Source organism: Folsomia candida, unplaced genomic scaffold (genome assembly GCF_002217175.1).
Source record: "Folsomia candida strain VU population unplaced genomic scaffold, ASM221717v1 Fcan01_Sc002, whole genome shotgun sequence".
NCBI classification, from domain to species: Eukaryota; Metazoa; Arthropoda; class Collembola; order Entomobryomorpha; family Isotomidae; genus Folsomia; species Folsomia candida.
In genome coordinates, this window is record NW_019091194.1 from 5,917,616 (window position 1) to 5,944,676 (window position 27,061).

Below are 27,061 nucleotides of genomic sequence, written 5' to 3' on the forward strand. Positions count from 1 at the left end.
TGCATATATAACCTTGGAATATTTATGATACCTCCATTTACAACTCGGCGACGACGTGCTAGCTAGCACTCATCCTCAGCTTCATATTTGATCGGTTCTAGTTTTCTTTATCGTGTTAAAAGTGATATGGTAAAAAATCTGTAGAAACTCCTAATTTGGTTTAGATTTTCATTGCGATGAGGGCAATCGTAATAATACTTCTTGTCTTCTGTGTGACATTTGGTAAGCAATAAATGTCAAATGTGGGGAATAAATTGAGATACATAACTCTATAAACTTTCAGAGCTCGTCACGCCCGAGACAATGCACGTGGACAAGTGCGATAATTTTTGTGGTGGATCTAAGCGTATGTTTCAAAATAATGTTGTATTTAATCCTGCAATGATTTACGAACTTGACCTTTGAAACAGTGAACCCTTTCGGTAAATCCGGAACTTGCAAGAGTTGCTGCATGGAGAAAGGATTTATAGCTGGTGGAGAATGTGGAGATTTCTTGAACCGACATTGTAGGTGCACACAAAATGTACCATTCTACCCCGGAAGTCCACCAGGAGGGATATATCCTGGTGTTTATCCAGGCGCAGGATAAAGAAAACAATAATAAGTGAATAAAGAAGGACAAAATTTTATTATGATACAATTAATAGAAGGTGTATAAAATTATTATAATTGATTATCCATTTGCTTCGTTTGCTAATTGATAGAAAGTGACAATTAAGAAGCTCAGTAATATCATAAATGTCACCCATATTAAAATGAGCTGCAATACAAAAAAGTATATACGAAAAACAGTAGCATGAATGATAAAATACGGAACTCGACAAGTTCATTAACTAAACTGACAGACTCGTGAAATAAATGCAAGCTGCCTGAATACAGGATGAATCGGTAACACGTGAACGCGGGCGATCTTGACTTGCTCCGAAACGGGTTGGAGTTTCGGTTCCAAATTTTGAGCATAACGACATGTGATTGTTGACAAGGGCTGAGCAAAAAATTAGCTCTCTAGATTCAAAAATGACCCGACCATTGACCTTAGAGTAAGAGGGTACCATAAAAACACTTTCCAAACTTAATTCTTCGTACACATACATAAGTAACCACTTCAAAACTCAAGGACAACAAGTTTCGAAAGGCCAGATACATAAGGTACTTAAAAATGAAGGTCAATAACGACAAGCTCGTACCAAAGGAAAACCATCATGCCTCAAACACGAGTCCGAAAAGTGCTAATTAGGCCCGTGCTTAAGAAAATTGACCTATTGACCTCTAAGGGCAACTCACCACCCCAGAGAGCAGTGGCACGTCTAACCAAAGTGTCAGAGACTAGTGTGCGTCGAGCAATTAAAATTTTGCAGAAGCAAAAAAGAAGAAAAATCCGAGTCCATCAGCTGACTGGGAAGCATAAAAAAAATAGTCGTCTGACCTGCAAAAAAAATTTATGTGAATTACCTGACAAAAGATAAAAGTGGCTTTTTAGTGTCGTTGGATGAAGAATTATTTTCCTTACAAGATACCAACAGTCAGAGAAAAATTTACTATACAACCAAAGGAGAAAATAATTCCAGAAGATTGGCCATCCCGCACACGGAAAACTTTTGCAACAAGTTCATGGTGGTAGGTGCATTATCTGATCGTGGTGTCCTCCCACTTATCAAAGTTGCACAAAAAGTGAAGGTAACTACGAAGTACTATATTGACTTTGTTTTAAAACCGCTTTTGGAGATTTATGTCTCAAAACTAAATGGCCAGGACACCATAAAAGTGATAGTTCATCACGACGCAGCGTCATCGCACACCGCCCTTTTGACCCAGGATTACGCCAAGGACTTAAAAGCTAGACTCGGGATAACAATCATCCAGGATAGTGAAATACCTATTAAGTCACCCTATGTAAGTCCCATGGATTTTTTCGGCTTTGGATATCTGAAATAAAATCTTTTCTCCGCCACCCAAAAACTTTTGACGGAGTTTGGAAAGTTTTGAGAGACGAGTGGTCAAAAGTTGACCTCGCCATGGTCAAATCAGTGTACAAAAGTTGAAATCACCGATGCCGACTTGTAGCTCGAGAAAAGGGCTTTCACATAAAAAATGTTCGGGACCTCCACTCCAAGCCGTTCAACCAGTAATTTAAGGTCAAAAACGTTCACGTGTTACCGATTCAACCTCGGTAGGTATGAAGTTAGCCAAGCAAGAAAAAATATGGGTACAATTTTGAAAAAAACCGTAGTAGATTAGTATTTTAGAATGACCTTAAATTTCTTCCTCCAAATAATCCAACTCCTCCGGAATACCAAAGGATTTTTTGATTTCGCTTTCGGACATGGAAAACTTGTTCCGTAGCCAAGTCTGAAAAGTAAAGACATTCTCGGTCCATCGGTTTGCATGTTGTGTAAAATCCTGTAGAACAAGACAACAAACATACGGATTATTACATTGCTGTATAAGAATACCATTTTGGTCAATTTTACATATATATTATAGACATAGTATGCATAGACATAAGCTAACCTTGATATCCTGTCGTTCCTGTGCAATCGCATCCGGATCTGAATCCCGATATTGTTCCAGAACTTTTTTGAGTTGCTTCTGTTCTTCTTCCAATTTCCTAATTGTGGCAATCATTTCTTCCCTCTCTGGAGTTTCGTTTCGACTTAACTAAAATGCATATCAATTGTTCTAGAGATGAATTTTAACTATCAACACGTAAAAACTAGAGTTGGTACCTTTGCTCGTTTCGCCTCTTGCACAATTTCATTCGCCTTTTCTCCAAGTTCTGTCTCCTGCGTCTCTAATTGCTCTAATTTTCGTTTCCGAGATTGAGTAGCCTTACTGCAAACGACAAGAGAAGATATAGTAACATATATAAATATGCAAAGAAGGATTCAATAAACAGGTTATTGCTTTACCTGGGAAAAGACCAGAAGTAGACAGAAGTCCCAATTCTTTCGGATTCAACGAAACCATCGTCCACCAAACTTTGGACCACCTCCTTTACCGACTGAGAAACAACTCCTTTTTCTTGGGGGCCAATTTTCTCCAATTCCTAGAAAAATACAATAAAATCAGTAGAATATATAACGTGAGTATGGTATGGATATTATGGGCTTGTTCCTTTAATACTAACTCAGGCGAAGAAGGGACAAGTATTTTTACAATGTAAATTTGATAATAAAATTTTTATTTATGGTTTGCTAAGCAAACTTTGCTTTTTGCTTACCTTCAGTTGGAAAACGTCCTTCTTTTCGTAGAAAACCTCTAGCATTCGAGTCCTTTTTTCTTCCAAACTAAGACCTCGTTTCTTGGACATTTTCTCTTCAACGAAATATTAATCAAAATCTTAAAAAAATAGTCACCCAATCCTGTTTTATTAGCACGTGCAACGAAGTGGATAGACAGACACAGACTGCCGCCTTCGTATATTTGAGAGAGAAAGATAATTAGAGAGAGAAAGGACCGTTGCCCCGTTGCGTTGCTCTCACTCAAATCGGCGACTCGTTTTTTTCGACTTTCGTTTTTTGGAAAAAAATCCTCCACAATGCTATACATTTGACGCTTGAGGTTTACTAATTCCCCAAAAATTGTAACGACATTCGGTATTGTATTGCAAAAGTTGAGTGACAATGACACTCAATGTCACGGAAAAATTAAATTGATAAATATCCATGTTGTACTTATGCAAAGAATAATTGAACGTTTTCTTCGTCTTCATTTACACAACTATTTTTTAGGTTCGGGTTTATCATCCCCGAAATTATAGGTAGTTGGGAAACAAAAGTACAATTTCTCATGGAAGTATTTATTTTGGCATCGATTCTTGAATGACGCTTCGTAAATAGTTTTACTTTGATATATTCCAATAATATTATACAAGTGTATGGACTATGGACATTTCTCTAGAAAAGTGATATTTGCATGTCTCAAACAAACAAATTATTTCAATTATTTTTAAACCTATCGGACTGAGGAAAATATGGGTCATAATTTAAAAAAATCGCGTGTGGAATGTCATGCGATGCAATATAACCAAATATAACCAATTTTTCCTTACAGCTTGAATAATCTTATGGCAAATGTATAATTTCTGTATGCACATATAAGTTTCACATTTGAACAAATTATGTAGATTACAGTTTGACCTAGTCTTTCATATACATTTGTATGTATATATGTATTTAAATTACAGCGCTTATTCTTAATAAATACTACGATAAGAACTTGTAAAATCTAATCTAAACGCAGATAATTAATCCATTTAATTATCAAAATGTTGTTGGCTGTTCGAACAACTGTGAAATTGTGCGTCTTTGTTCTTGGTATTGTGATAACTCTTCCAGTTATCTTGTACCGACTCATTCTTTCAACTCTGGTGTCTTACTTCTACTCCATGAAAATGGTCGAATCGCGCAGTTCGTGTTTCCTTGCAGAGGATTTTCACCTAAAAGATAGCTACACTTCCATGCTTATCATAGAACTCGATTCTGGACAACACTTGGAATTGTCGGAACTCCGTCGTCTTGTTCAAGAAAGAATCATTGATGACGCAAAGTACTCAGAACTACGATCTACAGTGACTCAATTTATGGGGTATTTGTTTTGGAAAGAGGATGAAGAATTTAAGATCGAGCATCACATCAATGAACTGAAAGGTTCTACAAGTTTTCAATTATTGTGAGTACATATATATGTCAGAAATATATAGGTTTGCTTCAATATGCACAGATCTCAAAGTCCCTTCAGCAGACTTGGCCTGCCCAAACGAGGTGGACGAGTTGGCTAGAAATTTAATTCGATGTCGATCTTGGAAGAAGAATAAACCCTTGTGGGAAATTATATTAGCGTCAACAAACAGTGAAATAAGAGCTGGCAGTGATAAGAAAGATGTAATTTTCGTCAAGTACCACCACGGAATGATGGACGGTTTCGCGGCGTTTAACATGTTAGGGCAACTATTAGGTCAAGGTGACCTAAGTATGAAAGCGATTTGTATCAACCAGGTTAAAAAACCAACAAGAAATTGGAACATGATATATAAATTAGTGTCAAGTCTTGCAATAGCTCCGATCGACGTATGGCAGTATTTCTATTCAGTTGATGGAGTAACCTGTAAACTACCTGCGCTTAGCAGTGGTATGTATTTACATATTTAGCCGAGTACAAAAATTTGAGAAATTGACTGCTATAATAATTTGATTTTCAATTTTACAGAGCATGAAACCAACTTCAATGTTATCTCACATGCCGGGAAGTTGGAGATCATAAAAGCTGCAAAATGGCGACACAAAGTTGATTTCAATTCTGTCTATGTCGCTGGAATTACAGCATTTTATCGCAACGTCTTATTAACAAGTGGTCATATTATAAATCATGATGCTACCGTCGGGGTCGTCCTTCTCATGCCAGGTCACCCAGGGACAATGTCCAACTACATGTAACGCAAAATCATAGAACTGCATGTCTCATAATCTGCAATATTATTTTCGTTTTGTTGTATAAAAACGCATTTTTTACAGCATTGCAGCAAATCTGGTTCTCCCATTAAGAGAATCAGATCGGATAAAGAGATTACAATTGATATCTCAGCAAATAAAAAGGGTTACGAGATCGCAAGTTCCGCGATTTATATTTTTAATTTTCACCTGGCTCGGCTCACTGCCACACCCACTTTTAAAATGGGTTAGAAATCAAGGAATAATATTCAAAAATCATTTTGTGGCCACAAATATTGGTGGAGGAAGTGAGAACCATACACTTACACTTGGAGAGAAAACTATATCTGGACTTCGATCTGTAATGAACACTACAAAAGATGGACCGGGTAATTAAATATGATGCATTATACATATGCAACAGATACATGCAAAAATACTTAAATACTTGATTTCCCATACAAATATTTCAATTGTTTAAATGACAGGATTTAAAATTGGGCTGCTAACTTACAATGGAGATGTACGAGTGACAGCTTGTTTCAAAGGTGGACTATTACCTGAAAGACCACAAAATATGATGGCTGAATGCTTTCATGAATGGGAGGCCTTGAATAGAGAATATTAACGTGTACTCAATCTTATACAGCTCTGTGAATACAACTTATAGTGATACTCTACTTATGCGTTAAATTGCAAATTATTTTGGGAACAACATGTAAAAGTTGAAGCAATTTTCATTATTTGTCAATTAATACACACACGCTTCTGATAAATTTAAATATCAATGTGCCTTCATTTCGCATCACAGTTTCGCATGCACAAGTTTGACTTGAATGAAAGTATCATGTATTAGAGAACAGAGAAAAAGTATTGAGATACTTTTGTATTTTGGCGGGAAAGTAGTCAAAAATACTTTTTTGAATCTGAAATTTTTGGGCAGCATTCGAAATATATTCACCGGCTTAAGTCCAAAATTTCAAAACTATTAAATAAAACATAAATTTCCAACACCGTTTCAAAGCGGCGAACTCGCTAAACGAGTTTTTCGTAAGCCCCAAAACTTGGGTTACAAAGACTCGAAGAAGACTTAACTACATTTCAACGCGGAAGGATGCGGTCGTGCAAAAATTAAGACATGCATAAAAAAGTATGGAGAATCCGAAAATGTCAACTTCAAATAAGCATCATGGGAAAAAACCATCATATCGACCCCTCGAAATTCAAAAATGATTAAATTTTTGTAAGAAAATTTCCCATCCACGTCCATGCCTGATGCGGCCATGAAGTCAAAGATTAATATAAACTATTTGTATCATATTAAGGCCCATAATTTGTGGGTCATAACGTATGCAAAAATATCTGCAGCAAAATGTACAGAAGGTCAATAACAAATGGTAAACGCAACGCTTCTCAAGCTTTACAACAAAATTTCACCAAAAAAGTTGGTCATTTGTGATGAGCCCTACATCGTTAAAATACTGCCAAAAACTCCGGGAAGGCCATTTTTTCATGGCAAATATATCTCTCAAGAGAAAACCGAAGAGAAATTAAAATGTTGTTCAAAATTTCTCAAGGAATAAATGACTTGGCAGGCATATAAATGCATGGTGATCAAATGGAATTTTGATGCTGACAAATGGAAATCCCACATACATCTCTCCTCTTCGCTCAATAAAAAAATTTTGGGCTATATACAAAAGGGCATACTCCCAGCTTCGTGAAACAGTCGATAGTTAAAGAAAATTTCGGTTCTGGAGGGAGAAAAATAACATTGAAGTTGCAAAGTCTTCCGAAAAAGCAGTAATGGCGGGCGTGAAGAAGAACATTCAATACGAAGTGGACAATGCACTCAAGTCTTATTGGTTCCGGACCCTGAACGCTATATATATTTACAATATCCTACACAAATTTAAGATTTCTAGAACATGTTTTTGACCTTTTACAAGACCAAATTCTAGTGTCTCAATACTTTTTCTCTGCTCTCTACATAAAAATATAGAGGTGAGGTGAACTTGCGACTCAGAGGAATTCATATGCAAAATAGGTACACAAACCCTTATCTAATCTATTCAAGTTATGGTCGGGGTTGAGAGAAACAGCCCTTTTGTTAATACTTGAGGGCGGATGAGCTTTTTCCACGTGCTGGTTTATTTATATCTGTACAATTCCTTAACGGACATGAGAACTTGTTTATTCGACAAAGCAACATATGTACATATTAATAATCAAGAATGCTTGACTAATAATTCTCCATCTGTATGGTGCCCATTTTATCGAATAAGATATATTAATAAAGATTTAACAATGAGTTACGGTGGTAACTCAGCTACTTAAATTCAAGCAATCGTGAATAACCTTGATTTTTAGCATTATTACAAAAATACATGGTACACCTTTTCAGTACATTGGGCGTGATTTTTTTGTAGTTAATAATTGTCTGTAGCAAATTTGTGCTAAATTTTACTCAGCAATGTACATCATACATTTGTGAGACTGAAGGGAAGATGGGTTCCTGCCAGAAAAGTAGTTCATCCCACCATTCCCAACTTGTATTTGACGCAGCGTCGTTAAACTATGACGAGGCCTCGACGTCCACCAGTTCACCAGGAATTATGTCCACATTCGAGGACACGATATGTGCATTCTGTGGTATTCCTTTAAAACCTGGGGCTGGAGTCGTGTTAGATAAATGTCTGCATAACTTTTGCAGGTAAGACAAATTTGACTCGGTTTTCGATTCAAAATGAACTAAAGTGTACACCATTACGAACGAATTATAGGGATTGTCTGCTTGGAGCAATTGAAGTGACTGACGACGTTGCAACAACGGGATGTCCAGTAGCGGAAGAAACTGGATGTGACGGATCCCTTCTGGATAGGGAAGTTAAAGCGGTATTTAATACATACAATATTAATTTAGTATTTGAAAATTTTGTGACATTTTGAAATTGTTCTAACTCTAAATTTTTGTAGATGCTCAGCCCTGAAGCTTATGAAAAATATCTTACCCGATCTCTCAACATTGCTGTGCAACAAATGAATGATTTTGTACAATGTTTCAATACACGGTGCAATGCTCTCTTTGCTTTGCACGATAGGAATAATACGTTTGAATTTAAGTGTGGAAAGTGCTTCAGGTTAAACTGTTTGAAATGCAAGGTAATAAATACACGATGGGTCATTCGTTTGTATGAAATTTATATATGAATTTAGTACTAGAATATCCTTATGTTTTAGACTTTGCGAGATGATGTTGGACAATGTGAGTGCATTAATCCACCTGATCGAAAAATTGCAAAGATTGATCCCGAGTTGAAACGTGATTGGGATGAAAAATGGAACCACGCACAGAGTTCAATTATTTTTTCTGGAGCAAATGGTGGAGAGTTGATCCAAAATACGCGTGAATTTCAGTGTAATATTTGCTTTTGTGATATTGGATCGGGAGAGGGTGTTATTCTGAAGGAATGTTTCCATTTATTTTGCAAGTAAGCAGAAATATCTAAATATGTAGTAAGACATGGGAAAGCAGTATAAAAATTGTATAATTTAACTTAGGGATTGTCTGAATGGCACAATTATGCACTGTGAAGATCTTCGGGTAAAATGCCCTTACACTGTGAACGAATTCATGTGCAACTCATTCCTTACAAGCGGTGAAATTAAAGCAGTAAGGCACAAATCATGATTACTTGAACTATTATTTCGAAATGCTTTCTCTCTCTCTTTCCGATTTGCTGATGCTTGTATATTTACATGTGTAGCTGCTGGGTCAAGAGGAGCACGAGAAATTTTTGAAGAGATCCGTGGTCCAGGCAGAAATGGCAATGTCAAATTCCTTTCACTGTAAAAGTGTCAATTGTCCAGGATGGTGTGAGATCGACAATGAAGTTGGAATTGCAGACCTGGAACATTTCTTTTGTCCAGTGTGCAAAAGAAAGAATTGCTTGAAATGTAAAGCTATTCACGAAGCTGTGTCGTGCACGGAATACCAGCAGCAATTACAGGAAGATGAAATGGATACGAAAACTAAACAAATGATTAAGGTAATTAATCATAAAGGCGAATCTAGTCTTTAAAATAATACTTGTGTGTATATTTTACAGGCAAAAATTACTTCTGGACAAGCAATGAAGTGTCCAACATGTAAAGTAATCATTGAAAAGGTTTCTGGATGCGATGCCGTCATTTGCCAAATGTGCAAGACACATATTTGTTGGGCCACCAAGGTGAATTAACGGAATGCATACATATTTGTTAATTCCTGTCTCAATATATGTACATTTTTATCTCAGGGTCCTCGCTGGGGACCTCGAGGAATAGGCGACAAGTCGGGAGGGTGTCATTGCAGAGAAAAGGGAAAAGTTTGCCACCCAAAGTGTAGGAACTGCCATTAATAAATACAAATGATCCTCGTCTAAATTATGTTTACAAAATAATTTACGTATTTATATTTAAAATGAACTAAAACTTGCTCAATATTGTATCAGGACAGATTCATGCCATAATAAATATCAAACGCACATGCAATCCATAGCATGTACATATACATAATGTACTCGTCTCGTACTTACATACATGAAGTTAAACCAGAGCTTCATTTGTTTTATTTTTAACTCGCCTCTTGATCTTCACACTTATTTACTTACATACTTATCCACCATTCATCGTCTTCTGAGTTTTGTTTAGAGTTTAAAAGATTAGACAGATGTTTCTATAAAATTGAATTTTTACATCTCATTTTTGTAATTCATAGAATAAATTTAAAACAAAATTAAAGCAAGTACAAGAATACATTAGAATATGACTGAAAGGTGTTCATCAGATTTGAATTGTTGCCAAATTTGTGGAAAGGTTTCTATTTCTCGATGCATAAACTGCAAGTGAGCGTCTTAATTACACATGTCACCAATATATTACAGCGCTTATTAAATATTTATACCAAACATTTATTTATTACAGAAAAGTCTGGTACTGCTCCCGTCCTCATCAAAAAGAGGACTGGAGTCGACACAGGAGCGACTGTTTTCCTGCCGTATTGACGACAAGTCCCATTTTTGGTCGCTACCTCTCCGCCACTCGAGATATTCCTGAGGGGACGCTGATTCTGAAGGAGAAGCCCCTATTCTCAGCCCCCAACGGAAAAAATGGTGCGTTTCTCCTTTGCCTTGGATGTTATGGGATTGTCCCCACGGATCAGCCGCCACAACTCTGCACCAAATGCGGATGGCCTCTGCATAAAAACTGTGTACAAAGCAAGGAACATGTCGAGAACGAATGTGCAATTTTCTCAAAAATGGGTACGTATTAAATGGGCGATTTAGCATTATGCATAGAGTAGTTACTATTAATATTATAATTTGGTAGGGATCACCCCGTCGTCTAGAGAAGAAAACATTTACGACAAAATTGTAGTCTTACGTGGATGCCTTTTAAAATTGAGGGATGTGAAAAAGTGGGATTGCGTTGGAAAGTTACAAGACCATAAGGAGGACAGATTTAGAACTACTGATGGAGCCAACTTGTCCAAGACAATGGTGGAATTTGTGCAGAACAAGTATTACAAAATAAAAATACGTAGTTAATATCTATATTGATGGACATTTAAGTTGTCGAATATTTTGGTTATCATAAAGATGTGGATTATCTGAGGCCTTCTCTGACATAGAGATCGACCATGTTCTCGGATGTGTTATGGTAAATGCATACGTAACAGAAGATAACTTGACAAGTTCGCCAAATTTCCATGCTGGATCTTTTGTTTACTGGAATGGTTCAATGCCAGCACATGACTGTACACCGAACTGTAGATGGATAATTGTGCAGGGAGGAGAATTACGTTTATGGTCCTTGCGCGATATCAAGGTAGACAAATTTTAGTACGAGACAAATCAAGATTTGAAGTCAAGATTTTAGTAATTATTATACATGCATTTGTAGGAAGATGAATCCCTCTGTCACTGTTATGCGTGGGGTGGAACGGGTACAATTGAGAGACAAAGGCATCTCCTCAAAACCAAGTTTTTCTCTTGCACGTGTCGCAGGTGTGCAGATCCTACCGAACTCGGCTCTTTCTTTTCGGGAATTAAATGCAAAATTGAGTCCTGTTCGGGGTTCATATTAAGCCAGAATCCGGCGCAGGTGGGTTCGACATGGGCTTGCAATCAGTGTAAAGCATCAGCAATGCAAGAGCTTGAAGTGGACTCATTCATCCAAGAACTAAGGGAAGCACACTTTGCAGTCACATCAGATTGTCCTAGTCCAGAAGAAATGGGGTCTGGATGGAGGACAATTTTACAACGATTGGAAGAATATGACGAAAGCGTCCTTAACAAGCTGGCTCCAACACATTTTTTCATACAAGAAGTAGAGCAGGATATCATGCTGAGGATTTCCTATATTTTAGCTCAGGAACAGGAGTTTCAGATTGAGAGGGAAGAAAGACTTCGGTTGGCTGGAATACTGGTCAAGCTTAGTACAAAATGCTTGTCCCTGTTGGAAAAGGTGGCGCCTGGACTGACGACTCATGCAGGTAACCAAAACAAAAGATTGTTTGTGAAAATAATGCCTCAAAGTGGATCGATTTTATTTCTATAGGAAGGCAATATTATTACCTTCAGCAAGGCCAGGGGATTTTTATAATGGACCAGATACGTATGCAAAACGAGTCCGACTCGACGTCATCCCAGGCACTTCAAGCTTTACGGAAGGAAATTTCGCATTGGCAAGGGATCCGAAAGAGAGGGGCCAGAATACTAGAATCTGAATCGCCAGGTCGAGAAGAATGGGTATTGGGCAGGGCTATGGTCGATAATGATGAAACCAGTTCAGGTGGTCTTTGACCAAGAATTTTGTCCCGTTTTTTAGCTATTTCTCATGTTTATGTTAATTTTGTATTAAACTAATTCATTTGAGATATCCACTACATACATCGATTGTTTCGTTTTGAGTACCAAAGTTATTGATACATATGTACAACGTCCTTTTTTTCTTACACAATTCTTATATAACCCTCATGCACGCATGCATATCTACATATTATTCACTCACAGCTCATGAAATGCAACCAGCATTGATATTGTATAATTTCCTACTGCCATGAAATAAATAGCAATATGTGAATACTCGATAGCTCGTAAGTACCCGAGTTTCATTCCAAAAGTCCATAATGCGTGCAATTGTTTTCTTTGAGATTTATCCGCCCGTTTCTTTGTGAGAATGGTCCTTTTAATTTTTAGGAGATATTTCTCAGAAAGTTTTTCCAGCCTCGCCGATGGGAGCAAAATTAGTAGAGGAATGATATTGCAGTTATTAACGACGGCTGGAAATAAAAGATACGTTAACAAAGACATTTTCCCAAATAGCCGGAAACAGCCGTAATATCCGACAAGTAGGAAACAAAACATAATTTCTAATGTCAGCGGAAGTTTGATTCTGATATGACATGCGTTCACATAATTGCTTAAAACTTGGAAATCCTTATATTTTGTGAGGTTTAGTTTCGCCGAGTTTTCTTTCAGTCTGAAAAAAAATTAGGTTGGAGGAACACGACTATCTTCGCTATATAATTTTTCCTTACGTTTCCTCACTGATCCAGAATGATGGAACTAGTATGGTCACCAACAAGAACAACTGGTCCCAGAATATATGAGAGATAGCTTGACCCTTTGTCCAAATTTCAACGAAGAGGAATGAAGTAAAAGATATACCACTCTTGCATTTTGTGGGTAGCACGGAGTAGATGAAGCCATCTTTATGCATTGAGGCTCCAAGAACCACTCCCCAAATCAAGATGGCCACCGTATAGCCGTATGCCACCACGCCCAGGATATATTCCAGCAGACGAGGTTTCGGTTTAGATGGAACAGCCCCTTAAAATTTAAGCAAGGAGTTATAACATCAAAACAAATCAAAACCAAAGCAAAACTACAAGTATTTCATGGAAGAGCAATTGAAATTCGAGATTTTAATATTGACTTGTATGTAGGTATTTATTTACTTTGAGACTTGTGATCCAGTTTGACCAGTTGGTCAAATATCCAGACTGTGTCCTCCTTCTTTGTCCACATGTTCATCATTATTACCGTCACCCATAGATATGCAAAACACCAGATGAAAGTTATCGTGAATCCGTAAATGTCCTTATCACGTCCATCCAATTGTTTCTTTAACGCCGCACCATCAAATATAAAATACATGATGTGTGTTAAGAAAATGAACTTGAATCCCCAAAAATTTATTTTACTCTTGGTTTGCATTTTTTGAGATTTTGTATCCCACGAGTATGGCGTAGCTCGTGTGAAATAAAGAAAGTCAAGACACTTGCCGAAATATTTAAGAAATCTTGAAGTAAACATTTTCAAATTTTTAAACGAGCAGGATTCAATGTAGATATATTTATTTAACTATCTTAAACCCGTGTGATGAATGAAATATTTCGTATACTTGAATAAAGACGAAACTTCGAAATTATTAAAGCATAAATAGGTATATTTGTAGGCCAATTGTAATTAGAGAAGCTTGTTGGTGTAATCGCGTGAATAATATATGTAATTGATTTTGCATTTAAATCTTAGATTTGACTAGATTTTGGGAGCCCAAGTTTAATCATCAAAGCACGCAACAAATTTAGCAAAATTTCTGTGCCGGTGGTTGCTGTAAGAAGCAGAAGAAATCAGAAGCATTTGCAAATGTATTTATATATGTTCCTAAATTATTTATGTAAGTCAAGTCAATCAAATCCTCATGTCCCTGGGACATTGTCCCATCAAAAATTTTGGTTAATGAAATATACACGAAACTTGTAAATGTACAGATAGTATAGTCTTATATTTGGATTTATAAATAGTTCCGACAATTTTGTGATTATGAATTTAACCTAAATGGGGAGGACCACTTTACTATGGATAAATGTCCCCAATGCAATTATCTATGAATGTAAGTATGTAGGTGAGTAAAGAAATGGCCCATCCTTGTTTATTCTCCACGTTCCATAGTCAAATTATCATATTACATGAAGCGATTATTTTATTTTATGTATTTGTTAAACATAATTATGTATATACCACATATCTGCATTATTTATAGTTATTGATTTATGTATTAGGGGGTGAAGCGAAGCAAAATCCCTTTATGGAAATGCCTTGTCTGTCCGTCGATCGGTCTGTCTATGCACGATAACTTTAGAATTTCGACATGCGATTTTCGTCAACGTGTTTCTAATTTTTGAAGTACGGATGCTCAAAGATGCTCAAAGATGGGCGTTGTAGGTCATAAGGTCACGGGGATTAGACTAAAGGTCGAACGTGTCGAATTTTTGGTTTCGACCGTTTTAGACTTAGTTTTGGGCGAGTATTTCAAAAATCGATATAGTTTTGACGTACAATGACCGCGTGACGGTGTCACTCCACCCCTTTGGTGCATTTTGTTTGCAACTGTCTGTATTTATTCTTCGAGATATATACGGTATTTTGTCCCATATTCATTCGTGTCATTCACCACGTAGGCTTTTATTCTCAGCATAGCCTCACATGGAGAGATAGTGTTCACATTCTTATCCTGCATCCTATCGCGATTCTTATCCCTATGTTGAGAATAAATGTTTACGTGATGGCAGTAACGATAAGTAGAACATCTATATGTGGGCATTGGAACTATAAATAATAATACGGCATATCAAGAAACGACCTCTGCGAAACTTTATGTCCATGTAAAATAAACCGTTACAACGCATGTAACCAAGGGGTGAAAGGAGTGTCATACGTCAATGTGAATATCAAATTGTTCGAAAATTTGTTAAGATTGACACTTCTGACGTGTTTTCGACTTTTGTGTCTTATTTGTGTCAAATTTAACAGTTGATAACCCTTATGTGACCTTTATATGACCTCTGAGGTCAAAATGGAGGTCACCATTGAATTCGGGGTTAAATTTCAGTTGAAATTGAAATAGATATGTCCTATGACCTTTACATGACCTCTGAGGTCAAAATGGAGGTCACCATTAAATTTGACATTGAAAAATAGTTAAAAATGATGTGTCACATGTCAAAACTGACAAGTGACACTTTTTCGTCACTTTTCGCCACCGTGACGATGTCATCGTCACAGGTGACGTCCAACCGCAAAATGACATGAATTTTCGAATTCCTCATTGAAAATTAGTTAAAAATGATGTGTCACATGCCAAAACTGACAAGTGACACTTTTTCGTCACTTTTCGTCACTGTGACGACGTCATCGTCACAGGTGACGATGTCACAGTGTCCATCTTCGAACTCGTCCTGTCCATTGACGTTAGGAGTTTACGTTCAAAATTTCAAGTGTCTATGTCTTTTCGTTCAAAAGTTATCGGAGCTACGGACAGACAGACGGACGGACGGACGGACGGACAGACAGACGGACATAACGATCTTATAAAGGGCTTTCACCCCTTAATAATGTGTCGGATTGAAATTTGTCCTTATGTACGTGACGGTTGACAATTGCAAGAAAGCTAGCTTTCCTGAAAATGCGACATGAGTTGTAATTGGTAATTTCTGTGGCGAAAATTTTGGCAATTTATTTCCAATGATTTCTTCCCCATCCTACCAATTTGTACCAAAATTAGTGAGCCATAGCTTGCTTGTAAATGAACAAATGCTTTGGATGAGGACTTGGCAGAATACACAGAACTGAAATATATGTACGTAATAATGAGCCACATTAACGACCTTAACTTGGTCCTTGGGTAACATAAGTCCGAAACACTGAATTGGTCATTTATAATTTTTTAGTTAATACAGCAACTACCATACCCTTCATTTTTATGAGTGAGTACGAGATCATTAACAATTCTGACATCTTTGTTAGATCATCATCAGTGTGGGAAGAGTTTTCTAAGGGATTCTAAAAAAGTGATCATAATGGCAAAAGAGTATAAAGGTTGACGGTTGACGGATTACCAAATTTATTTTGTTGAAAAATATGTTTCTCCTAATCAGGTTATATTTGAAGGAAGATCGCTTCATTTTTACAATACGTAATCTAGATACGTAAGCTGTTACAGGAATCCGAAACTAGAGTTTATTCGAACAACATAATTCGAATATTTTATTGAATAAATTGAAAGCGTGCATTCATGAAAATTCTTATCCTTAGGATTAGTTATGCGTGTAGTTTCTGATGGTGAAAACTGTGGTATTTTGGAAGTGCATATGTAATTAATGTCTGAAATCCGGCATTACGTAAATCCGGGCATTCCGTGTTGGCTTATGTGTGCACATTATCGTATCCTAGCACGCCTAGAGCACAACAAATAAATCGTATTCAAATACCTATATTCTGTGCAGTATGTTTTGGTAATGGGAAGCTGTTTTAATTAGAAAATTTTTCTCAGTACAACCGACAAGCTTTATAAAATTATAAAATGGAGTTGAACTTATCGAGAGTTGATTACCTTCATGGTGGGTCATCATTTCCAAATTGCATCAAGATACTCCCCACATTTAGCGAGGACAAGGCACAGCATCGGGTAATACGCTAACTACATAAGATTTGCGTGAATGCTTATCAACTAATATATGCATAATTATGTCCAATATTAACATGCAATTTTAAAACTTTAGTTGGTGGTGGCCAACAGGGAAGGGAATGTGCAAGTAGTCGGTTGGGGCAAATCAGAGGTTATCACGATATGCAGGTTCAATTTAGGCACCCTCATCTCCGCCCTCAGTTTGGGGGGAGCGGTGGGTAAGTGTCTTCTAATGCATATGTTTATGTAATACATAAATACCAGCCACATTTCTATTTATTTCTTTCGCTATTGGATTTTTACCTGTAGGAACAGCCAAAGACAAAATATTCTTGGCTTCAGGGAACATGATTCGTGGTTTTACGAAAAAGGGCAAACTATTTCTAGAGTTTGACACCAACTTGGCCGAATCCATTCAAAATATGTACAACCACAATTTAATTTAATTTAAGTGTGTACACAATGCATTCAACAACTTGCCTACTTTGTGTCAGGTTTGTTACTGGAAGTCATCTCCTCGTTTGTGGAAAAAATGTGTATAATCAATATGAAGATTGTCAAGATACAGGATTCTACGTGTCTGATGACGAAATTACTGCCGTGCTGGCATTACAAGTAGACAAGGTCAAAAGGCAGATAGGGCGGATAATAAAATAAGTATGTACAATGTCCATGTTTAAAAAAACCTTGTTAGTAGGTGGGGAAACTTGTTCCGGTCATTTCATGTCGAGACCGAACGCTAAAAGTCATGGATAAAGCAAAAGTCCGATATCTTTTCCACCTGGACGGGATTCCCACAGCTCTCGGTCTTTTTAACGGGGATGGTGGTGACATTGGTTCTGACGTCTTGGTCGGCAGTTCGGACGGATGTCTGTGCCTCGTGTCGATTGGGGACGAGAGTGCAATCCTTCGATGGACTCACGACACAGAGACATCGGCAGGAGTGACGTGTGTCGATTTTTATGACGTGACTGCAAATGGGGGAAAAGAATTATTGGTTGGGTTTGATGATGGCACAGTCCAAGTTTACGGGATTGATGGTGACGATTACCAACTTGTTCCTCCAAGATTGCTATTTTCACAGGTTATATGCGCATATTTACATATGAAATACGAAAAATTCGAATACGTGGGTACTTATAGGAATTACTTAATTAATGCAATTAACAATTTCCTCTGCTGTAGACCTGTAATGAAAGTGTGACTGGCATTACCGGTGGCATCTTTGGTGCGGACAACTTTGAAGAAGTGTTGGTGGTTACATACTCTGGCTGGGTATACGGACTCACTACAGAAACAATAGATAAAAAGATTCGGGTTGACGATGGGACGTTTTCCATTTCGGTAGATACAAGGCAAAAATTGGAGAAACTCAGGCATGTATTTAATTTCATACGTAAATAGACCTAGACTCCAGGTCACTACATAAAAATGTAAGTCTGACATTATAATAATTTATAGAACTGAAATTGATGACCTGCAAGAACGCGTAATTCAAGAAAGGGACAAGTACCAGACAGCTACACAAACAGCTTCGTCAGGTTTCTCAGTGGTTCCATTCTTCAAAGTTAATGATAAAGTAAATACCTTAATATTTATTGAATGCATGAGACCGTTTGCACATTGGAACAAGTACCTTTCTTACTTTATGTAGATGGTACTTAATCGAGAGGATGCCTCATATTTGCTAACAATTGAGGTGGAGTCTCCCATCGATACAATTCTTATTCAGAGCGATGTTCCTATAGATTTGTTGGACGTTGAGCGTAATTCTGCCGTGGTTTCATACAGCGAATGCGAACCTGACGTGAGTTAAAATTACGAAAAAATCCAATCTGATGACCAAAATCATTACTTATTTAGTATATTTTACACATAATAATCACAGAGTGGAAACTTTCTACTTGTGACATTCCGCTGCCAAGCAAACACGACGCGGATTGAAGTGCGGCTGCGAACCATAGAAGGACAACACGGTACTGTGAGAGCTTATGGTGAGCACATGGAAATCTTGCCTTTTCACGGTTTGAGAGATAATATTGGTCAACATTATTTGCAGTGACTCCGAGGATTCTACCAAAGTGTTGCCAAGTGCGGACATTCTCTGTGAAATCATTGTCGCTGCATGTCAGATCACATGGATTTGATGTTAACAGGTGCTCTTATTTTTGTAATCAACTTATATGAGATTAAGGGAAACGAGACTAATATTTTGACCCCATTATAGACCATATAATACCTTAAAAATTAATGGCACCTTCAGTGCAGTGGAAATGCACTCCTGGTTGTCCAATTGTATTCCGGAAATGCCGGCCAGAGCACCGTCTTCAGGGGAAGCAGCTATCACATTCCTGTCCACATTTTTTGATACCATTTTGCATTGCACTTTTAGGTACATTATGTAAATAAGACATGGTATATTCAGTGTCTATTAGCTAAAAGAAATATATTTCATTGATTGCACAGCAAGGGAACTGCAGAGTTCAAGTCTGATAACGTTTCAACTATTTCCATCTTGAAAGACTGGATCACAAAAGAAGCAACCAATAAAAAAATTAACCTGGACATTGATTGCGGTATATGCATAAAAATATGCATACTAAGGTTGCACAATATTTAAAACGATTTATTCTCACAGAATTTAATGATGAAAGTGTACTGCACACGCTTCAACTAATAAGACCCAAATTGGATGGATATCTCTCGTTAACAAAACAGGTAGCAATATAAATGAATACAAACGTATCTATTTTATGACATCAGAATAAATACTTTATTTCGAATTTTTAATAGGTAGCCTTGATCGAAGCTTTGAAGGAAATTCAAGCCCATGATCCCGATTTCGAAAAAATATTATCTTCGGAATACAAGTACATTCTTAATAACGCAGATAAGCTTAAAGCTATGCATAAGAGGCAACCAAACTACTTGGATAGATTATTTGGGATGATTACTGACTTGTACATTGATAAACACAAGTACAATGGCATAAATGTGAAGTCGAGAGTTCCACAACTTATGGAAGTTTTAGATAAGCAGAATTTTGACGCCTTGGTCGATTTCTTTCAGGCACCAATTTATGAAACTCGTGGAAGTTATATTTAGTCATTAGACGCTTAGCACTTCTGCGATGGAAATTAAAATTCCATTGAAAAATCAATTGGGGAAATTTTTTATCAAAAATGTCATTGGGGACACTTAAATACTGATTAGATTACTTTTGTTGCCACAAAATAAATATAATAGTTACAAGGGAACCTTAAGTACTGTCACATCTCGATTTCCTTTCGAATCGTCTTAATTGATAGATAATTTAGTGTAAATAAAACTTTGTCATGGAACATACGGTGCAAAATCACGTTTTTGCGAAATATTTGGTGAAAGCTGCACTAAAACTTGCCATTTTTCCAATGCTTTTAACATAGAAAACAGCCTTCGGAATGAAGTTTATAAATTATATACCTGTCCATAATTTCAAGCTGCTCACCAATATGCAAAAAATGCAAACATTGGCCAATTTTTTTTCAAATTGCGAAAATCTGCAAAATTTTCTAAATTTTAATTCCGTCGTTTTTTGAAATTTTAACCGAATTTAAATGTTAAACTTCTTTTATTTAAGCGTTGCAACAAAGTTTTGAAAGAATAATTATTTTTCTTATTGCAACAAAATTGCCAAAAATTTTCCAAAATTGAAGCTCATACTTTTTCATGAAAAAAGATATAATGACTAATGCCCGTTTATTTTACGTATTTTTCAAAATTGTTGGTTATATTTGTTTTTGCAAGTTGTAATAAATTTTGGGAGTTTCTGCCGTCAGCTTTTAACATATTCAACAAAATAACTTTTCCATGCCTCGTTCAAGATTTTAAGCTTTTTGAAAAACTGAAAGAATTCATTTGAGGGGGACCCTTCGGGTCCCTCCACTATGGAGTATAAGTATAGGACGTCTTAAAGAAGTTTAACATTTAAATTCGGTTAAAATTTCAAAAAACGACGGAATTAAAATTTAGAAAATTTTGCAGATTTTCGCAATTTGAAAAAAAATTGGCCAATGTTTGCATTTTTTGCATATTGGTGAGCAGCTTGAAATTATGGACAGGTATATAATTTATAAACTTCATTCCGAAGGCTGTTTTCTATGTTAAAAGCATTGGAAAAATGGCACGTTTTAGTGCAGCTTTCACCAAATATTTCGCAAAAACGTGATTTTGCACCGTATGTTCCATGACAAAGTTTTATTTACACTAAATTATCTATCAATTAAGACGATTCGAAAGGAAATCGAGATGTGACAGTACTTAAGGTTCCCTTGTTAGTTAGTATATGATTCAAGTTTCGTATTCAATTAATACTAATTGTAACTAAATATGAATTGTTTTTTAAAAATAATACATAAATGGCAATAAAAAAGATTCCCTTATCCTAATCCGTTAATACCTAAGCAAGTAATATTAAATTGCTCCTTGCGAAATGCTACACAGGTAAGTAATAAATACATATGTACATATTTACGTTTAACAATGCTCAAAAGCTTACCATTGTACTATATAACCTGTGACGCATGTAAGTTGTGCAATTGCAAATAAATGTACCTTATCACATATATAGTCTTAAGAGGGATATGTGTACACGTGTCAGTTCCATACACGATAACATGGCGGTCGAACAAAGGTTATATAGTAAATTGCGGGGATTGACTTATGAAAAGTGGCGAGTCTGGTCAGGGTCCAAGTTCAAGGTATTAACACAATAAATCTGACATTGTCTGCAAAGCTTGCCACTCCTCCTTTAGAATTACCTTGAACCTCATCGACAATTAGCTCTCCTTACGTTGGTTTTCAAAATGTGGGGTAAAGTAATATTTCTACTGGTTATTGGGGTCGCAGGAAGTTCTGCAATTTTGTTGGATCTTGTGGCAAAGCTTCTCGTCTCGACCGATGTAAATCTGATTAAATTCTACTACTTCCCGTAAATCAGACAGATACTTAATTGATGAACTTGAATCACACATTTATTTCTACAAAAATACATGCGTGATTATTTGTATAGAACGCCAAGCCAAAAGATTGAAATCAAGTATGGTGATGTCAATTCGTTAACATCCTCGGGCCTGCTTAATGGAATAACAACAACGGTCTTGATCGATGGTTTTTTGTCCTCCTCGGAGACTCCGATGCCCGTCACGCTAAGAAATTGTCAGCCGCTAAATATTTCAATAAAACAAGTGGAGGTATATAAAACTAATCAAAGTAATATTTTTGCATTTATTCTGTCCAAATCTTAGCACTCCTCTCCGAAAACGTACAAAACAACATCCAGAGAAATATCATAGTAGTCGACTGGTCCTCCTTGTCTGGTGGGAAGTCATTGATTACGGACTGGTCTGCACCCTTAGCGTTGGCCATGTACCCGTTGGTACTGCTCAATGTAGTCCCCGCAGGACAAAGGGTGGCTGAGTTTCTCGAATTTTTAAGAGTTAACAAAGGAATTGATCAAAGTCAAGTGCACATAATTGGACATTCCCTTGGTGCACATGTTGGTATGCAAGATAAGAAATACTATAATGTACATACATATTTGGGCATATTAGATAAATTTCTGCAATTTTCAAATCGCCCCTGACAATGTATATTTACGTATATTTAGCTGGTAAGGCTGGATCTCAACGCCCGACTTCCAGACTGACTGGCTTGGACCCTGCTGGTCCAGTGTATTATCTTTCGCTCTCTTCATCGGACATGATTTACAAAGGCAATGGAATATTTGTTGACCTCTACCACACTTCGAGAGGAATGATGGGCGACTCTCGCACGGGAACTGGAGACATTGACGTGTACGTTAATGGGGGTACTACACAACCCGGATGCACATCCTTTGAAGTGGTCCCTGGTATTTACATATACAATTATTTATCTGTTTGCGTATCTAGGTGTTCATGCTGTATTAATTTCTTAAGTTCAATCTATTCAAGGGTACTGTGCTCATACGTATTCTTGGCTGGTATACAATGCATCAATCGGTCGAAACGATTTGTATGCTTGTCCTTGTTCCACGACCAACCCACTCTTGGCCCCAACATGCTTCTGCCAAACTAATTGCAACGACGCTTCCTGTTCTGGCGCAATCGCGATTGGTGCTAAGGCTAGTGTTGCGTGAGTTGAAGTTGATCTTTAGGTGGTCGCTATTAAAAATGGGGATTAAATTTATTTCAAATTATTCCAGCTCCAGAGGCGAATTTCATTCCACCATTACGGAAAGCTTCAAGTAATTTGTTTCGTAAAATATGATGATGGATTGATTTAATAAATTATTACTGCGTGCAAATCAAAGTTGTATATTTGTATGGTCGAAATTATTACATGATATCGGTTTGGAGTGTTATGAAGATCTTAACTATTTAAATTGCAAAATCATGCCAGAAATATCCAAAGTGCATAGCGTTTTCTTATAGTAAAGGGGATGGTGGAATTAATTTATAATAAATTCGACAATATTGACTTCTTGTCTCGCTGTTTTAATTTATAATTCATGCTCATTCGTCGGACCCTGTCAATCCTGTATTGTATTTCTGAGTAAAAATGAACACAATTACAAAATATAAAAAATACAGATATGTTGAGTCGCTAAGCATGATGGTACGTACATATTTATATAATACTTTCCATTCAACTCGTCTGAAACCTAAGAAAGGTGATTGTAATCCATTTAGTTTTAATATTTTATTTAGGTAGATTTTTCTAGGTGCTCATAAATTATGTGTGAAGAATATTGCGTAATATAAATGTATAATACTGGACTCTATTTCCAGTGAATGGTAACAATTCCTCGTTTTTTGTAAATGTCTTCACCTATTTCTTGCTATCTGGTAGAACACCTGCACAATGCTCCCTCATTTCTCAAGTATTGTCATATTACACCAAATATCCCATCGTATTTCAGTTGACATCATGAATGAGGTAAGGTAATCGCTTTCACTGACACGAATCCAACGCATGACATGGTTCGCCCAGTGATAAAGTGAAAGTGTAATGTGTATCGTCATTTTTAGTGGCGTTGAAATATTTATGAAATTACATTTACTTTCATTAATTCGTAAAATTAATGCAAAGTAATAGTGAAATTAGTAACGTGATATTTGCAAAATTCTTAACTTTGTCTTATTTACTGTTATATCTTAGGTCAATGTCACGTCACTATCAAATATTGTAGGACGCCACCACAGAAAACGTGTTCTAGTATCGTCTTTACTGGACAAAGGCATCATATTCACTGGACAAAGCCGTTGTATTACTATGCGGAGACATGTGTTGGGTTATTGGATTGTGATATCTGTCAAGTAATGTATACGACGTAATAAATTATGACTTTTGTGCAGAGAGTTTCATTAAATAATATCATCGATCCATATCTAAGCTACTTTACGCTATTTTTTATGCTTTTTAGTAGACATTTCGGATTCTTTGGTCAAACAGTATCGGCTCTGAATGCTTGAAAATATGTTTGTTGAAAAATGTGGAATAATTTTTGTGTCTATGTTTTTCTGTTTTGTGGATTTTTTATCATGGGTAAGTGTATAAACAAAAGGGTTAAAAAAATATTTCAAAATTGCATACACATGAATTTTTAGAATGATTAGGTGTTCATTTGTAATATTTAAGTAATACAAAGTTTTGTTTAAAGATATCATCGGTAGAAGGAGGATTCCGAAGAGCGAAACTGAATTACATTTAAAATCTCTTCTTGTTCCGTGCCATTACGACGATGCTGTATTTCTTAAAGGTGTATGTGTTCACTGCATTCAACATAAAAGGTACTCAACCCGTTCTTCAAGCTCTAATAAGAACTGTTCCAATTTCATAAGGGAGAAGGTACGATTAAAAAGCCATAAGTCGGTAAAAGTATAAAAAAGTATTTATCAAAACAACTAATTTATGGATACAGATATACAATTACGTTGACGGACAACTGGTCGTAACCAGTGGAATGTTTATATTATTTGATGAAAAAGGGTACGCATATTTGCATGACAAATTCATTGCATAAATTATTAAGAATATTATTTTAGAATATTGATGGCATTTTAAGGTTATGTTCACGTGGCGTGGGATGTTTGAAGAATGGTTTTGAGCAGTTGGAAGCTTGGCGCATCGCGGAAGGAGCTACATTTCTTAAGGGGAGGAAAATCCAAATTGTTACATTAGTGGTATATACATAAATACAAATCTTTCCACAGTTTCATGAAAAAGAAATAGCTTTGAAAAGAGAATTTCAATTAAAAAAAAGTTTTTAAATATTTAAATCAGAGACATCCGTTCGTCAAAGTGGCAAGTGATGGAAGTTACACCGGAGTTTGTTTCGAATTTATGAATGCAATCCGTGACAAGTATAATTTTAGGTATTTCTGGATTTTATTGTAACATTGCAACTTTTGTTCCCACGTAATGGTTAAGCTATATAATGTGGGTTTTAGTATGCAAATATTTCTCCCCTACGATGGGAATTGGGGTGCTCAGACGGAAAACGGATCGTGGAACGGGATGGTGGGACAAGTCCTCCGAGGTGAAGCAGACGTTGGCGTTGCTGGTTTTTCCGTGACACTTCAACGCAGCCAAGTTATTGCTTTTTCCTCTTCGTACTACCAGGAGGAAACTGCCATTCTCATACCACCCCCAAGGGAGGGGGGTCCTAAACTTACAATCCTGATTCGACCCTTGTCGGACGTGGTATGTGCATAGTCAAGGAAAAATGCCTCGATGTACTGAGCGGTCTCCTTGGTTGACCTGTTTAAGATCTGGTAAATAAATTTGTAGGTCTGGGCTTGCCTTCTCATCACTGTTCTCGTCCTCGCCCCCACTTTTTATCTCATGCACGTTGCCAGCCTTTACATTTCCAGGAGTAAAAAAGAAAAAAAGAGTTTTATCGAGATGATTGCGGAATTACTTCACTTCATGATTGGCTCTCTTGTACAAGAAAGTAAGCGTTCTTGATAATTCATACAACCGTAATTATTTATGTATTATGTGTAATCTGATTAATGCTTTTCATTCAGGTGTTGTCTCACCGGTCAATAAAACTTCTCGTTTCCTGATAATGTTGTGGTGGTTCCTTACTCTTAATCTTGCCAACATCTATGTAGCATATTTGGTGTCATACTTGTCAGCCCCAAAATTAACGAATGTTGTGGACAGTCTGGAAGACCTCGTGAAACAAAACAAAATTCGATGGACGTTTCGACAGAATACAGCACATCAGTCCTTGTTTAAAGTATGCAAATAATTGTAGATATATTTACCTGCATTGAATAAGTGTAATTAATAAATCATGTGATTCCATCCTTTTTACAGTCGGACACCTCTGCTGGCGTTTATAAATCCGTAGGAGATGGCGTGAGTATTGATGAATTAGTAATGTCGGATGAGCAAGGCATTGTAGTAAGCTTAATTTAATATGAGCTAAATAAATTTGTTTAAAGTTAAATTTTATTTATTCGTTAATTTAAATTTTTTAGAAAGTTTTAAGTGGAAAGTTTGCCTTTATCAAGGTTATTCACACTTAAATAACTTTTTTTAAATTATAATTTTCTGTTTAAAACACAATCACTCACTACAGGAAAAATCATTCTTGGATGTGGCACTTGGGCAAGATTTCCGAGCTACGAAAGGTCTTTGTAGAATGACCGTGGCCAAAAATACCTTTTTCAAAGTGGAAACTGCTCTTATACTTCCGAAAACTTCAAAGTTTCTGGACCTCATCAATACAGAGTACGAGTCTCCGTTCAAAAAAAATTTCAAGGGTTTATGTCATTATTCATGATTTTGTTACAGAATTACTCGTGCAGTTACAACGGGATTACTTGAAAAGTGGAAATCATTGCATTGGGAGCAGTTGTTGTGGTGTGTGGATGCCGTAAATTATATTCCAACGACGCTACCTCCAACAAGAAAATTGGAGTTGAGTGACTTATCAGGGGCATGGTTTCTGTTGGGTTGTGGAGCATTTTTTTCAATTGCTGATTTCTTGATCGAACTTTGTTATAGTCGGATTCAAAGAAGAGGAAGAGAATTACCGGATATAAATTATGTCGAATAATATAATACAATACAATACTTTATGTTTA

General features: G+C 36.6%; 8 protein-coding genes across 15 annotated transcripts; 7 read left to right on the forward strand and 1 right to left on the reverse strand.

The window, feature by feature from the left end:
- Positions 1-15: 15 nt before the first annotated feature.
- On the forward strand, positions 16-678 carry LOC118432905 (defensin-like). The gene is made up of 3 exons (XM_022089600.2): positions 16-222; positions 284-346; positions 411-678. Exons 1-3 carry the CDS (start codon positions 177-179, stop codon positions 587-589), a joined length of 288 nt encoding a protein of 95 aa, XP_021945292.1. The 5' UTR covers positions 16-176; the 3' UTR covers positions 590-678.
- LOC110843616 (meiotic nuclear division protein 1 homolog) lies at positions 606-3,408 on the reverse strand. 8 transcript variants are annotated; one of them, XR_004834057.1, is made up of 6 exons: positions 3,221-3,408; positions 2,910-3,046; positions 2,727-2,832; positions 2,512-2,658; positions 2,167-2,400; positions 606-865 (listed from the first exon to the last, which is right to left on the reverse strand). XR_004834057.1 is itself a non-coding variant. In XM_035848111.1 (6 exons), the coding sequence occupies exons 1-5, from the start codon at positions 3,308-3,310 to the stop codon at positions 2,254-2,256; spliced, it is 627 nt and encodes a 208-aa protein (XP_035704004.1). In that variant the 5' UTR covers positions 3,311-3,408; the 3' UTR covers positions 606-760; position 2,253. The 8 variants fall into 8 exon arrangements, 4 of the variants coding, with proteins under 4 accessions (XP_035704004.1, XP_035704003.1, XP_035704002.1 ...); XR_004834055.1 differs by having other exon boundaries at positions 606-869; XR_004834056.1 differs by having other exon boundaries at positions 2,158-2,400.
- A 296-nt stretch (positions 3,409-3,704) lies between these two features.
- Positions 3,705-6,211, forward strand: LOC118434474. Its single transcript, XM_035848107.1, has 5 exons — positions 3,705-4,649; positions 4,723-5,130; positions 5,209-5,431; positions 5,514-5,818; positions 5,918-6,211. Exons 1-5 carry the CDS (start codon positions 4,268-4,270, stop codon positions 6,055-6,057), a joined length of 1,458 nt encoding a protein of 485 aa, XP_035704000.1. The 5' UTR covers positions 3,705-4,267; the 3' UTR covers positions 6,058-6,211.
- A 1,366-nt stretch (positions 6,212-7,577) lies between these two features.
- LOC110844637 (ranBP-type and C3HC4-type zinc finger-containing protein 1) lies at positions 7,578-9,981 on the forward strand. Its single transcript, XM_022090884.2, has 8 exons — positions 7,578-8,142; positions 8,213-8,324; positions 8,406-8,591; positions 8,670-8,920; positions 8,991-9,102; positions 9,197-9,478; positions 9,539-9,661; positions 9,728-9,981. Exons 1-8 carry the CDS (start codon positions 7,937-7,939, stop codon positions 9,827-9,829), a joined length of 1,374 nt encoding a protein of 457 aa, XP_021946576.2. The 5' UTR covers positions 7,578-7,936; the 3' UTR covers positions 9,830-9,981.
- A 114-nt stretch (positions 9,982-10,095) lies between these two features.
- On the forward strand, positions 10,096-12,561 carry LOC110844639 (SET domain-containing protein SmydA-8). Its single transcript, XM_022090886.2, has 6 exons — positions 10,096-10,315; positions 10,395-10,732; positions 10,800-10,989; positions 11,069-11,297; positions 11,373-11,964; positions 12,030-12,561. Exons 1-6 carry the CDS (start codon positions 10,236-10,238, stop codon positions 12,272-12,274), a joined length of 1,674 nt encoding a protein of 557 aa, XP_021946578.1. The 5' UTR covers positions 10,096-10,235; the 3' UTR covers positions 12,275-12,561.
- Positions 12,562-16,752: 4,191 nt separating this feature from the next.
- On the forward strand, positions 16,753-20,258 carry LOC110843279 (Bardet-Biedl syndrome 7 protein homolog). Its single transcript, XM_035848730.1, has 14 exons — positions 16,753-16,943; positions 17,038-17,161; positions 17,253-17,367; positions 17,438-17,567; positions 17,641-18,027; positions 18,129-18,319; positions 18,405-18,522; positions 18,598-18,750; positions 18,832-18,937; positions 19,003-19,099; positions 19,171-19,335; positions 19,410-19,519; positions 19,582-19,661; positions 19,737-20,258. The coding sequence occupies exons 1-14, from the start codon at positions 16,839-16,841 to the stop codon at positions 20,046-20,048; spliced, it is 2,193 nt and encodes a 730-aa protein (XP_035704623.1). The 5' UTR covers positions 16,753-16,838; the 3' UTR covers positions 20,049-20,258.
- Positions 20,259-21,669: 1,411 nt separating this feature from the next.
- Positions 21,670-23,273, forward strand: LOC110844222 (phospholipase A1 member A). The gene is made up of 6 exons (XM_022090373.2): positions 21,670-21,912; positions 21,994-22,139; positions 22,229-22,483; positions 22,591-22,833; positions 22,916-23,096; positions 23,167-23,273. The coding sequence occupies exons 1-6, from the start codon at positions 21,788-21,790 to the stop codon at positions 23,210-23,212; spliced, it is 996 nt and encodes a 331-aa protein (XP_021946065.1). The 5' UTR covers positions 21,670-21,787; the 3' UTR covers positions 23,213-23,273.
- Positions 23,274-24,505: 1,232 nt separating this feature from the next.
- LOC110843280 (glutamate receptor ionotropic, delta-1-like) lies at positions 24,506-27,033 on the forward strand. The gene is made up of 12 exons (XM_022089240.2): positions 24,506-24,509; positions 24,625-24,812; positions 24,886-24,953; positions 25,030-25,147; positions 25,248-25,339; positions 25,415-25,667; positions 25,755-25,917; positions 25,994-26,208; positions 26,289-26,375; positions 26,453-26,485; positions 26,554-26,705; positions 26,769-27,033. The coding sequence occupies exons 1-12, from the start codon at positions 24,506-24,508 to the stop codon at positions 27,031-27,033; spliced, it is 1,638 nt and encodes a 545-aa protein (XP_021944932.2).
- The last annotated feature ends 28 nt before the right edge of the window (positions 27,034-27,061 follow it).

Coding starts and splice junctions, on each gene's coding strand:
- LOC118432905 (XM_022089600.2), top strand. CDS start 177: ATGAGGGCAATCGTAATAATACTTCTTGTCTTCTGTGTGACATTTG. Junction 223..283: donor TGTCTTCTGTGTGACATTTG/GTAAGCAATAAA, acceptor ATAAACTTTCAG/AGCTCGTCACGCCCGAGACA. Junction 347..410: donor TTTTTGTGGTGGATCTAAGC/GTATGTTTCAAA, acceptor CCTTTGAAACAG/TGAACCCTTTCGGTAAATCC.
- LOC110843616 (XM_035848111.1), bottom strand. CDS start 3,310: ATGTCCAAGAAACGAGGTCTTAGTTTGGAAGAAAAAAGGACTCGAATG. Junction 2,659..2,726: donor AAGAGGCGAAACGAGCAAAG/GTACCAACTCTA, acceptor TATGCATTTTAG/TTAAGTCGAAACGAAACTCC. Junction 2,401..2,511: donor AGGAACGACAGGATATCAAG/GTTAGCTTATGT, acceptor CTTGTTCTACAG/GATTTTACACAACATGCAAA.
- LOC118434474 (XM_035848107.1), top strand. CDS start 4,268: ATGTTGTTGGCTGTTCGAACAACTGTGAAATTGTGCGTCTTTGTTCTT. Junction 5,131..5,208: donor ACTACCTGCGCTTAGCAGTG/GTATGTATTTAC, acceptor TCAATTTTACAG/AGCATGAAACCAACTTCAAT. Junction 5,819..5,917: donor CACTACAAAAGATGGACCGG/GTAATTAAATAT, acceptor TTTAAATGACAG/GATTTAAAATTGGGCTGCTA.
- LOC110844637 (XM_022090884.2), top strand. CDS start 7,937: ATGGGTTCCTGCCAGAAAAGTAGTTCATCCCACCATTCCCAACTTGTA. Junction 8,325..8,405: donor TGGATAGGGAAGTTAAAGCG/GTATTTAATACA, acceptor AAATTTTTGTAG/ATGCTCAGCCCTGAAGCTTA. Junction 9,103..9,196: donor CAAGCGGTGAAATTAAAGCA/GTAAGGCACAAA, acceptor TTACATGTGTAG/CTGCTGGGTCAAGAGGAGCA.
- LOC110844639 (XM_022090886.2), top strand. CDS start 10,236: ATGACTGAAAGGTGTTCATCAGATTTGAATTGTTGCCAAATTTGTGGA. Junction 10,316..10,394: donor TCTCGATGCATAAACTGCAA/GTGAGCGTCTTA, acceptor TATTTATTACAG/AAAAGTCTGGTACTGCTCCC. Junction 11,965..12,029: donor TGGACTGACGACTCATGCAG/GTAACCAAAACA, acceptor TTATTTCTATAG/GAAGGCAATATTATTACCTT.
- LOC110843279 (XM_035848730.1), top strand. CDS start 16,839: ATGGAGTTGAACTTATCGAGAGTTGATTACCTTCATGGTGGGTCATCA. Junction 18,523..18,597: donor TCTTCAAAGTTAATGATAAA/GTAAATACCTTA, acceptor TACTTTATGTAG/ATGGTACTTAATCGAGAGGA. Junction 19,662..19,736: donor ATCTCTCGTTAACAAAACAG/GTAGCAATATAA, acceptor AATTTTTAATAG/GTAGCCTTGATCGAAGCTTT.
- LOC110844222 (XM_022090373.2), top strand. CDS start 21,788: ATGTGGGGTAAAGTAATATTTCTACTGGTTATTGGGGTCGCAGGAAGT. Junction 22,140..22,228: donor GCCCGTCACGCTAAGAAATT/GTCAGCCGCTAA, acceptor TCCAAATCTTAG/CACTCCTCTCCGAAAACGTA. Junction 23,097..23,166: donor GGTGCTAAGGCTAGTGTTGC/GTGAGTTGAAGT, acceptor AAATTATTCCAG/CTCCAGAGGCGAATTTCATT.
- LOC110843280 (XM_022089240.2), top strand. Junction 26,376..26,452: donor CGGATGAGCAAGGCATTGTA/GTAAGCTTAATT, acceptor TAAATTTTTTAG/AAAGTTTTAAGTGGAAAGTT. Junction 26,486..26,553: donor GAAAGTTTGCCTTTATCAAG/GTTATTCACACT, acceptor CACTCACTACAG/GAAAAATCATTCTTGGATGT.